Source organism: Lineus longissimus, chromosome 9, assembly GCF_910592395.1.
Source record: "Lineus longissimus chromosome 9, tnLinLong1.2, whole genome shotgun sequence".
Classification (NCBI taxonomy): Eukaryota; Metazoa; Nemertea; class Pilidiophora; order Heteronemertea; family Lineidae; genus Lineus; species Lineus longissimus.
The window spans coordinates 2014861-2026765 of NC_088316.1; the positions used below are offsets into that span (position 1 = coordinate 2014861).

Genomic DNA, 11905 nt, shown 5'->3' on the forward strand with positions numbered 1-11905 from the left:
ATGGTTTATGAGAAACAGCTTAGTGTGGAACTTTGAGTCAATTAGCCCAAAAAATGCTTGATGTGTATTCAGAGTAGGACAAGGGGGATTACCAGGGGAATAATTATCAGGGACACTGCTCCAAGAAATCATTATGTCATTTTACCCTGCTGTTATTGTCCCTGACATCTGACAGGTTCAATATTCCCGTCTGATTTCAGACTGTCTAACGTTGAGGAATCTGCAATCCGAGACCTCAGGGAGAAAATCTGCGCTTACCAGTCACAGCTTGAGGAGGAGTTCAAGAAGTATGACAACAATCACAAAGGTTCGTATGACCCAACCATAGTTACAGTGCAGTGGTTCACATGCCTTACTGTATAACATTGAGGAGTCTGCAATTCGAGAAGTGTCTTGTTTTTCAATTCCAAACTCATTAGAAATCGGACCCTTTGCAAATGTTTATAAAGTAAACCTGGTTTTGCTTCATTAAGTATCGTTTTCGCAGCATAAAATTAGGGTTTGCGGTCGTTGTCTGACAGGTTCTGTGCAGTAACACTTTATTTGATTACATGTATTTCTAGGTCTGATCAAGATTGCAGATTGGTGTACTGCCATGGAAGAGGTGCTATGTTTTAACCTACCGTGGCGCACCCTCCGCCCGCAACTTGCCAAGGCAAACAAAGCCGGACTCATTCAGTATGCATCCACATTCGAACAGTTCAAGATTAAGAACAAATTCAGCGACGTAAGTATTGATGGAGGGGCTTCAGCTGGAGCTGTCAATTGGACGAAAACCTTGGCAAGGCAGCTTGGTTTTGGCCTATAAACTCTCCCCTAGTTGTGTTGGGTTAGACAACCAATACCTCCTGTTCTACATCAGATGGCGCTGAAAGTGTAACACTTGCAGCCCCATCTTTTGGCCAAAAATACCTTCCCCACCAGCCGCTTATTTTCTCTAAAGGCTTCAACATTAAAACAACAGAAACACCATCTTCAAGATGATGAAGGAACTTGCTCATGCGTTAGAACCAGCTCTAAAGTGATTCTGAATCGGGAGTTCTATGAGGGGGTCAGGAGTGCTGAAAAGGAGGTCAGTTTGGTTACTTTTGGTCACTTTTCAATTCAATTCATGTTGCAGGGAGGACAGACAGTGACAGAGGCGTTGTATAGGAACAGAGACAACCTGGAGATGATCTTCAGAGCGATAGACAAAGATAACTCAGGTCAGCTCTCACACTCTCTGGCAAAAACCTCCAAGGAAAACAGTAATAATCTATGTCTTCTGACATTTGCTAGATATCTTCTTCACATTCTCTCCCAATATGGTCAGTCCTGTTTTTAGTAGTTTTGACTGGATTGAGTGTTGAGATACGTAATGCCGTGGTTAGGCCCCATGTTTCCACGGCCCAGCACAGCAATTTTGTTGTCATATGAGAGTTTTCGTTCTCCCAGACTGGTTGCCGGCCAAGACTAAGGAGATCAGTCTCCCCCAGTTTGCAAGATTAACATGATGAGCATGAAAAAACAGTTTAAACAATGTTAGTACTGGTTGCACCTCAGTCCAATTTCAAAGAGTGAATATCGCAGGTGAAACAATTTATCATACTTCGTTAATTTCTTCCAGGTGTCATCTCGATGGACGAATTTGAAAACGCTTGTAATGTGCTAAGCCAACACACGGGGGCGCCTCTTCAACAGGAAAGTGTCCACGATCTTGCCAGAAGCATCGACATAAACAAAGACGGATTCATAGACTTTAATGAATTTCTCGAGGCGTTCCGATTGGTCAATATCGACCATAGGAACAGCCTTACGTTAAGTAAACCAAGTGTGCAATCGGACGGTACGATCGGTGATGGAACGCCGAGTAAGCAAGGACTGTCACCGACACCGACGAAATCGACACCGTCAATTAGTACGACGGAAGTAGTGATCAACGCCGGCGAGAGATAACAGGTCATCATAACTGCTCAAAGTATTCGATGACGAAATATGAATGGATTCCGTTCCGATGGATGTCTGAATTCTTTGTTTCCACTCGATTTGACCTCTCTAATCAGGACACCTCTCTGTTAAGGACATCATGTCAGTCTCAAGGGTGTCCTTATTAGAGAGGTTCTACTGTATATGAATTAGCACCACGGGTTGGAACTGGTTTAATGAACATCGCGGCTGCCCTTGGGTACTTTGCTGTTCGAAGTTCTAGTTGCATTTTGAATTTGAACTGACCATCCTTATATTGCCTTATTGTGTGCCATGTAAATGAAGAGGCAATCTTAAAGGCCTAGGCTGTCTGTATACATGTTTTTACCTGTCCCACAGGTAAATATAGAATGTAGAAATATTCGCTTCATGAAAATATAAATAAACATTGCCGCTGTACAGTAAAAAGACCTGTCAACGTTATAAAAATTGACCTTTATTGTACATTATCTACATCAGTGCACACAACAGCAATGTTACAATTGTATTAATTACATATTTACATCATCAAGATTTCAAATTTAGATAAACCTTTAAGCCCTACTTGCGATTAATCTCTTCAAAACCTAGTTAATTGATGTGGTTATAGTTTACATCCAAAGCCGTATGTAAATATTTTGAAATCTATTTTTCTATATATATGCATGTTCAATGTTTTCGTCATCAATACCGAGTTGTAGTACCTGGTATTAATTAAAGATAAACAGAGCGAATTTCCATATTGACTGGTAATCTAAAAACCACAAGTGGCAAAACGAGTGGCAGTTGAATGAGGTAAAGTGTATACTTTGGTCTTGAAGTTGACTGTTCTTCCCTTGAACCAGATTTATAATATAAAGGTAAACCGACTTTGTTTATCATGGTGTCACCCCTGATGAAAGGGCAGCCAGAATGGGCTTAAGAGACAGTCTATGCTTCCAAACTCTTATTTCTAGTGACAGGCACCTGGTGAGAAGCCTGTGGATGGAATAGGGCCTCTGGAGGGAGTGATACTCTTCATCTTGTGATGCTGTAAAAAATAAACTCTGGCTCACATGGCCGTTTGGTGGCTCAGGCATAAGCCCACAGCTGGTCGTAATCAAATTAACAGCGCAAGTTTAGGCCTAATGTGTTTGTCCCGGCACAAAAATATCAAGTATTGCAGATACAGGGAATAGTTGATATTGTAAATAACTAGTACTTAGTACTTGAGGATGGACTTGAAAACTTCTTGAAACAGTGAATATAATTGATATTGTAAGTAAATAATAATTTTGGAGAACAAAGCAGCCCATCATTTAAAATGGGCTGTAGAACTTCTTCCAGGGTCGGTCGGGCTGCAGTTGGCAAATGGGATTTGACAAAGAATTCTCCTTAAAATCAAAAGGTAAAAATGCTACGTTTTAAAATGTTATGCGTTCTTGTTCGTGAGGTTGTTATCTATTTATGCATGCAGTTTTAATCTGTGTTGTTTTCATAATATTTGTTTTTAATTTTTGTTTATTTTTATTCACAGGTTCAGTTAGGTTTTAAAAATGCTCAGCACACAATCGTGCCATGTAAATACTTGTATACAAATTAGATAAGTTATGGACGCAATCAGTGAGCTCCCTTACAAAAAGTGTCCTCATCTCACTTCGTCAACCATTTCACACATGAAGCTTATTTTGAATTCACATGGGTGACATTTTCATAAGGGCTGGGCAAAATGAAGGGCAATTGGTGGACGATGTATAGCTCAAGTATGTACCAATGAATAGCTTGTAGTCCCTTGGGGGACCCTGAATACCCCCCTGGAATCCTTCAGTGTGGACCATATTGATGTCGCGGGGAAGAAAAGTCCATTGTGGTCAAGGTGTGGTCACTTTCATGATACCTTGTTAGCTGAGGAAAGGACCGCAAGTTTTCAATATCATACGTGTACATCTTGCCTTTTCACTTCTGTAATAACCAAATGTTTAAGAGAGGCATGATAACTGTAGTGTTCATCGCATGTTGGAACACTCTTGGTCTTCATACTGGAGGTTACTCCACTCACTTTTAGTGTATTATATTAGCGGAGGGTACCTCATGAGGCTGTATATCCAAAGACTGTCAGCTTGTCTAACTTTTCCTTCTGTGTTCCTGTGTGACCTTGTGACGCAACACACACAAAATTACCTCTTGTAATTAGCTCATAACCTTTAAATTGAACCTTTGGTTGGTTTAGCAGACGTTCACGATGATTGTACCATGGAATCTTTGGATATTTCATTGTCTCAATAGCATGTTCCCTGGTACAAGCATGGGAACATCCAATAAGCCAAACAAATGTTTATTTTGTTCATAAAGCATATCAAGGGAACATGGAACATTACAAGGAAAAACGCCACTAGTGAATAGTCTTTGGATACAGCCCAATTGGCAGTGCCTAGCCAGGTGATGACGGAAAGACACACAAGTTTCCAGGACAGCCTGTCTGCTCGAAATCACAACACAGAAATCTCAGCATTGACGTCTTTGCAACACTGGCTGCACACATTGCAATACCAGGCCCATATTGAATCACCTGTTAGCATCACCACCACTGTTAATTAGTTGACTCACAAATGATGATTTGAGAATGACTGTGCTGTACATAATACACATTTATGTTATTTATCCTGTTTATTACTTATGAATTTTATCCAACAGTTCTCAATAAAGCAGTATTCATTCAAATTATATCAGATCTTTGTTTGTATATGCTAAAGAGTGTGACAATCTCACCGCCTTGGCAGATGTCTTCCCATGTCTCAACCAAGCATACTGGTTGTGACTTTGTCCTCAAAAGACAAATGATGCAGCAATCAATTTGGTGTATTGAACCTGGATAGGAGAGAGTTAAAGTCTTTCAGTGACTCTACACTAAAGCAGACATCTCCCAACATGTCACTCCAGCATATCGGTTGTGATTTCGCCCTTAAAAAAGTGATCAATTTGGCGGGTCAATCTTACAGGGGAGGACACAAGTCTTTTGATGGAGCTGCCATTGGTGGACATATCCCTACTTCACACCCCAGTGTCCCGGTTGCATCAGAGTAGTGCTTCACATCCAGAGACAACTGTTGCCACAATATCAAAGGAACATCCAAACCCTACCCAGACTTTGGTAAGGGTCCCAACCCAAGCTGGTAAAGATGGAGCAAAACATTATACTGTATATTTGAATGACATGACTGGGACTGGACTGACTGAGTGACCTGGATCCTAACTCCTTTCCTTAGGACCCTTCATGCCCTAGGTGGCACATGGGGCGTTCCCCAGGGTCCTCCACTCAAGTCTGTTGGCTGCTCGCTGTCTGGCTGCCTCCCACGTTAGGCCCTTCTCTTGAAGTTCCTTTGCCATGGAACGCCGCCAGGTCTCTATTTGAATGACATAGGAACATATTTGTGTGTCTTGGTCTCTTGTATGTTCCTTTGACATTGTGACAACAGTTGTCTCTGGATGTGAAGCACTACTCTGAAGCAACCGGGACACTAGGGTGTGAAGTAGGGATATGTCCACTAATGGCAGAGAAGAAGGACAATACATAGTTGTACCCAGGTAGCTCCCAATAAGCTTTCAAGTAGCTTCACAACCAGAGCATCTGAGACAGTTGTTACCCTTTCTATTCCACAAGTGTCAGATCTTCTGGAGAGAACAAGGACCCGATATGAAGTATCTCCAAGGTCCTGAGAAGTGTCACAATCAGAGATGGATATTCCCTCGTCTGACCTTCCCACAAGTGTCACAGCTCATAAATAGAACCCGGACAATAGACAGAAGCAGCCAGGTACCTCCCAAGTGGTGTATCACAACCAGAGACCCAGAGACAGCTAATGACCCCTCTTACCATTCCACAAGCGTCAGGTCTGATAAAGACAGGAAGGACGATATGCAGTAGCTCCTGTGACGGCGACATAATATGGGCGGGCGGGCGCCCCATAGATTGGAGCAAGGTTCGCGGAGTGATACACTGCTTCTTGATGCTGGCGCGAAACTGTCTACAGTACCTGTTAGGTTTGTGTGTAAATAAAGCCCGTTGTCCGATTCGAGACTTCCCCTTATGAATACCCACAGCAGGAGAGCGTGGCGGAATATGCAAATTTCACACTGGCGCCCAACGTGAAGCAAAAAAACTGAATGCTAGTTCAGAAAAAGGGGATTTTATGATCGAATTTTCGGGAGGCGTTTTGATACACATGTAAAAACACACTGTAGTGCAAGCACTGCCGGACGCAATTGTGTATTTGTTTCGGCCCAAACTAAATAATGATTGCATGCATATTACCAAGGCACTGTAATTTATAACTTAGGGGTTACCAAGTTATTTGATTAGCTGCTTGGCTATGTTTTGGTCTTTAAAACACTGTTTTGGTAGGGTTTTTCCACGGACAGTGACGTTCACGTGATCTCGCACACTCCACGGTGTATGGGGTGCCATTCAGGTATTTATTAGTAAAGGGCTGCACATCAAATAAAAATGGGTTTTTCGGATTGTATTTCTAGTATATTTTTGTGCAACAATGCCAAGGCAGACATACAGACAGCCGGAGGTCGTTGGAGAGTCCGATAGTGAGGAGGAGGATAGACGAGTGGTGTTGCTTAAGGAGCCGGAGAGTCCAGCAGACGACGAGCGCTTCGTTGAAGCCCGACAGACTAGGGGCATCCTAGTGTTTGGTGATTCCCTTCTGCGGAAGTGTGAGACAACGTTACAACACCACGAGGCGGTGGTAAAGTTTAGTGTCCACCCAGGGGGTAAGATCAGGGACATATCCAGCAACATACAGCGCTACCTCGAGCATCGACCTGGCCCATTTATTATAGTCGTATGTGTGGGATCGAACGACATCTTTCCGCGAAGAGATTACAGACAGCCACCACCCTGTCCTTACCTTAGCCAAACCCAGATCAACCACCACTCGCAGCGAGTTCTCACCCCATATGAACGACAAAAAGAACATCTTTTGACCTGCATTAAGGCGCATGACTGCTCAAATGTGCTAATCTGTTGCACTGTTCCGCCAAGGCTAAATTTAAATGCTGCTGATGTCGATGTTTTCCTGAAAATAAATCAGCACATCAGGCGTGATAATTTCAATCAAGGCACACCAACAATTGACATCGAGAGCAGGGTGTCGCGGTATCGAGTCATCAGGGGCCAGGAAGTCTTTCAGTGGGCACGCGTCCAACGCTTGGACCCGGACGGGATCCATCCCACCCAAGAGACCGCCGAACACTGGGCAACGGAGATACTTCGAATCACGGTCCCTCTGTGTTAAGATGTTGTTGTACGTGATCCTTTAGTTACACAAGGGGTTTCCTGTGTACTAAAAGTAAAAAAAAAAAAACAAAAATTAAAAAGAAACCTGTCCATTTATATTCATTAGTTGTTGCATCTATTTCTAAAAAACAGACATGGCAGCGGCACGCCCGAAACTCAATGTTTTTTCAGGGGAGTCCTCCGAGGATTTTGTGATGTGGTTTAAGAGGTATGAACTCTTTCACCCCCCTGTACCTAACGATGCGGCCGTTGCGGTTCAGAGGCGTCATCAAACGTTGCCTCTATTTCTAACCGGTCGAGCCTTCATGACGTATGATACCCTGCCCGCTGCGACCAAGGCTGACTATAACCTGACAAAGCAAGCCCTGAGGGACAGACTCGACCCTCAGGAACATGCCCTCCTGCGCCGCCAGGAGTTTATGACCCTGGTTCGTAAGTCTGATGAGGCAATCTCAGCATTCGAACTAAGGGTAATACGTAAGGCGGCCACAGCTTTTGCGGATTTTCCCCAAGCCCAGAGGGATCTCCTGTGTAAGGAGCAATTTATGAGAGGGGTCGGCGAGGCAGAACTCCAACTGCACCTCCTTACACACAACCCGGCCACACTCAGAGGCGCTGTCCAGCTGGCGGAGCAGTACCTCCAGGTCCGTAAGGTCGGCCTTCCCCAACCGGCGCCTGAGGCCGCCGTCTGCCGAGTACGAGACCAAGAGGATGAAGGGGTTCCCTCTCCTCAAGGACAAATTGGCGAGATGGATGCCCTACGCCAGGATGTAAAGAAGTTAACGGAACAGGTTCAGAGTATGATGCTGCAGCAGCAAGGACGTGGACGTGGCCGTGCACGAGGCAGCCGAGGTAGTCGTCGGGGCAGAGGTGGTCGAGGACAGGATCGGCAGACACAGGGACGGCAGCCGAACCACCATGACTACGGTTCACATGATCGTAGATACCATGATGAGGGCAACTCGAGAAATACAGGAGCTCAGGCAAGGGGTTCCCTGCCTGATGCTCAACTCAATGGGCAGTATAATGACCGCTTCAACGGACACTGCTATAACTGTGGCCAGTACGGCCATAGGAGTGCTGACTGCTGGCAACCCCGGCAGTCGGAAAACTAATCTGTGCTGCTGATGAGGGTCGGTCGGCAGCCCGGCATACCAAAAAGACTCAACAAATTATCCCCAGGGTTTTAGTGAGTGTTGGAGATCGGCAAGTCCCTGTGTTGTTCGACACAGGTGCTGACATCTCACTTATGCGTGACGACGTATGGAGCTTGTATCCCCCAGATGAGAGAGGGCCGTTGGTCCCACGGTCAACAGCGATCTGTTCCGTGTCTGGAGACATGTTACCCGTTCAAGGACTGTCTAAAGTCCCAGTCACCCTAGGAGCCCTACGGTTACAACACTCTTTTCGAGTGGTGAGAGGCATCGATAGCCCTATCATTTTGGGATGGGACTTCATGCTTGAGTATGCCGTGACTGTGAACCCTCAGAAAAAGGAGGTCACCATCCAGGGTGTCCCTTTCCCACTGCTTGAAGCGGCAAGATTGCCAAATGTCATCACGGCTAGAGCCCTAAAGTCAACAACGATCCCGGGAAGGACTGAGGTGATCATCCCAGCCTATTTGCCGTATGGCCCCGGATTTCCAAATTTGAGCTATGAGGGTATTCTAGAACCGAACAACCCGCCAGGATTGGTCGTCTCGCGGATAGCAGCGACAGTGGAGAACTCCCTGATACCTGTTCGAATTATGAATCCGGAGTTCGAGCCTTTAGAAATCGCCAAAGGGATTTGCCTTGGAGATTTCCATTGCCTGGCTGGAGACCAAGCCAATATGGTGCGACGAACATATGAGCTGATGGAGGAATTCCAGCTCGAAGAGCGAGAAGAAAGAGCTGAGGCAGTCGACAGTGAAGGGGTTCCCTCCGTCGATCTGTCTGGATGCAAGCTCAAGAAGGGGCAAATGCCACGTTTGAAAACCCTGCTGAAGAAATATAACAACGTATTCAGCAAGACTCCAAATGACAGAGGCCTCACGGACCTGGTGGAGCACCGTATCGATACGGGAGATGCACGGCCAATCAAACAGGCAGCTCGTCGACAACCCTTCAACGTGAGAGACGAGATGGAGGAGCAAGTTGGCGACATGCTTAAGGATGGGGTCGTGGAGCCCTGCTCCGGCCCATGGTCGTCCCCAGTGGTCCTGGTGAGGAAGAAGACGGGAGCATTCCGGTTCTGTGTTGATTACAGAAAGTTAAATGCCGTTACCAGAAAAGATGCGCATCCGCTCCCTAGGATTGATGATTCGTTGGCGTCAATGTCTGGGGCGGCTTATTTCAGCAACCTAGATCTGACCAGCGGCTACTGGCAGGTTCCTGTAAACAAGGATCATAGGGACAAGACAGCGTTTTCAGTGGGTAACAATCTGTACCGATTTACTCGGTTACCATTTGGTCTCTGTAACGCCCCGCCACTTTTCCAACGGATGATGGAACTGGCATTTGCTGGGATGAGCTGGAGAGTGATGCTGACTTACCTCGATGATCTGGCGATTTTCACCAAGACCTTCGATGAACATCTTGAAGTGCTTGAGGAGGTTTTCAAGAGACTGCAAAAGGCAGGGTTGAAGCTTCAGCCAAGTAAATGTCACTTGTGTAGGGATCAGATCATCTTTCTTGGACACCACGTGAGTCAGAAAGGCATCAAACCGGACCCGAATAATATTCAGAAGGTCAAAGACTGGCCTGTGCCGGAAACGGTCAAGCAGGTCCAAAGTTTCGTAGGTCTGGCCTCATACTACCGTAGATTTGTAGAGGGATTTGCAAAGATTGCTAAACCCCTGATCCAGCTAACGGAGAAAAACACACCCTTCGTGTGGGAGGCAGCCTGCCGGGAGAGTTTTGAGACGCTGAAACAGAGATTGATATCACCGCCAATACTAGGGTTTCCCAGATGGGGTGTACCATTCATTCTCCACACAGACGCATCCGATTTTGCAGTGGGATGTGTTCTGAGCCAGATCCAAGATGGCGAGGAGCGCGCTATCTCCTACCATAGCAAAGCCCTCGGTGCCACAGAAAGAAACTGGTGCACGTATGACAAGGAGTTGTGGGCAATTGTCTGGGGTCTCCGGCAAACCCACATCTACTTGTACGGCTCGCAGTTCACCATAGAGACAGATCACAAGCCGTTACTGCAGCGAACCAAACTGCGCTGGGATGCGGACGTCACCCAAAAGAGGACCAGGTGGATGAACGAGCTCAGTACGTGGGGAGACGTAGAGATTAAATACCGTCCAGGGTTGAAAAATGGGAATGCCGATGGCATGAGTCGACGCCATCCTGTGCAGACCAATGAGAAACTGGGGGATGTTATAAAGGCATTATTTGCCTCCCCTCCAAAGGATGATTCACTGGGGGATTTATTCCCAAAGGAGCCCAGATCTCCGGTGACTGACATTGACAAGGTAGCAAAGGTGACAAAGTCAGGGGTTCCCGCTTGTCCACCTCTTACCACAGGCGAGGGTGTTAGAGTAACTTCGCTTACACAATCTGCGGATCCGACCCGACCCGTTGAATCAATCCAGACTCAGCAGGAGTTAGACCCCACCATATCTCAAGTGTACCGATGGGTCTCAACCACTGATAAGCCCGATTGGGATGCCGTCAAGGACGAAGGACGAGACCTACGGACCTATTGGCGAACATTTGAGGATTTGGTAATTAAGGACGCCGTTTTGTTAAAAAAGTGGACCCCTCCCAAGAAGAAACGAGTAATTCTCCAGCAAATCGTGCCACCTGGACTGAGAGCTCAGATACTCGAAGAAGTCCACGCAGGTGTAACCTCAGCACACTTCGGGAGGCGCAAGACACTGGCTAAAATGAAGGATCGGTTCTTTTGGCCAGGGCTAGTAACTGATGTGGAGGAGTTCTGTCGCACATGCCCTCAGTGCGTTGCTCGGGCTAAACCCAATCCCAAGTTGAAAGCACCTTTACAGAGCATCTCGGCGACCACTCCTATGCAGTTAGTTGCGACGGATATCACCGAACTACCAGTCACACCCAGGGGTTCCCGGTACTGTCTGGTAATAGGTGATCATTTCACGAAATATGTGAACTTGTACGCGATGAAGGACCAAACGGCTAAAACTGTTGCCGACATTATCTTTCGTCAGTATGTGTGCCAGCATGGGATGCCAGAATCCATCCATTCTGATCAAGGGCGACAGTACGAGGCGGACGTTGTTCAGGAGTTGTGCACCATGCTCGGAATTGAGAAGACCAGGACGACTCCATACCATCCGGAAGGGAACGGTATGATTGAGAGGTTTAACGAGACTCTGAAGAACCAGATAGCCAAAGTAACAACGGAGCATGGCAAAGATTGGGATCTCCACTTGGGTCCCGTTCAGTTAGCGTACAACTCCAGTGTACATGAAACCACAGGGCTGACCCCGTTCTTTTTGAACCATGGAAGAGAACCACGCCTTCCAGCGGACGTGGTATACGGCTGTCCCTCACATGACTACTGGAAGTCCGCTGGGGCGTATTCGAGGAGTGTCCTCCAGGAGCTCCAAGAAGCGTTCAATGAGGCTAGACAAACGGCGGTTGTCAGCCAGGACCGTCAGAAAAAGGTCTACGACAAATGGGCACGGCACCACCCATACCAGGTGGGTGATAA

General features: G+C 46.4%; 1 protein-coding gene across 8 annotated transcripts in view; it reads left to right on the top strand.

Moving 5' to 3' along the window:
* The window catches only part of LOC135493196 (serine/threonine-protein phosphatase with EF-hands 2-like), a 54989-nt gene extending 50342 nt beyond the window's left edge, over nucleotides 1–4647 (top strand). For all 8 annotated transcript variants that reach the window (XM_064780259.1, XM_064780258.1, XM_064780260.1 and 5 more), the window contains 4 exons: nucleotides 201–307; nucleotides 564–727; nucleotides 1121–1205; nucleotides 1607–4647. In XM_064780259.1, the coding sequence (XP_064636329.1) occupies nucleotides 201–307; nucleotides 564–727; nucleotides 1121–1205; nucleotides 1607–1935 (685 nt within the window). In that variant the 3' untranslated portion in view covers nucleotides 1936–4647. The remainder of the gene's footprint in view (nucleotides 1–200; nucleotides 308–563; nucleotides 728–1120; nucleotides 1206–1606) is intronic.
* Nucleotides 4648–11905: the final 7258 nt, after the last annotated feature.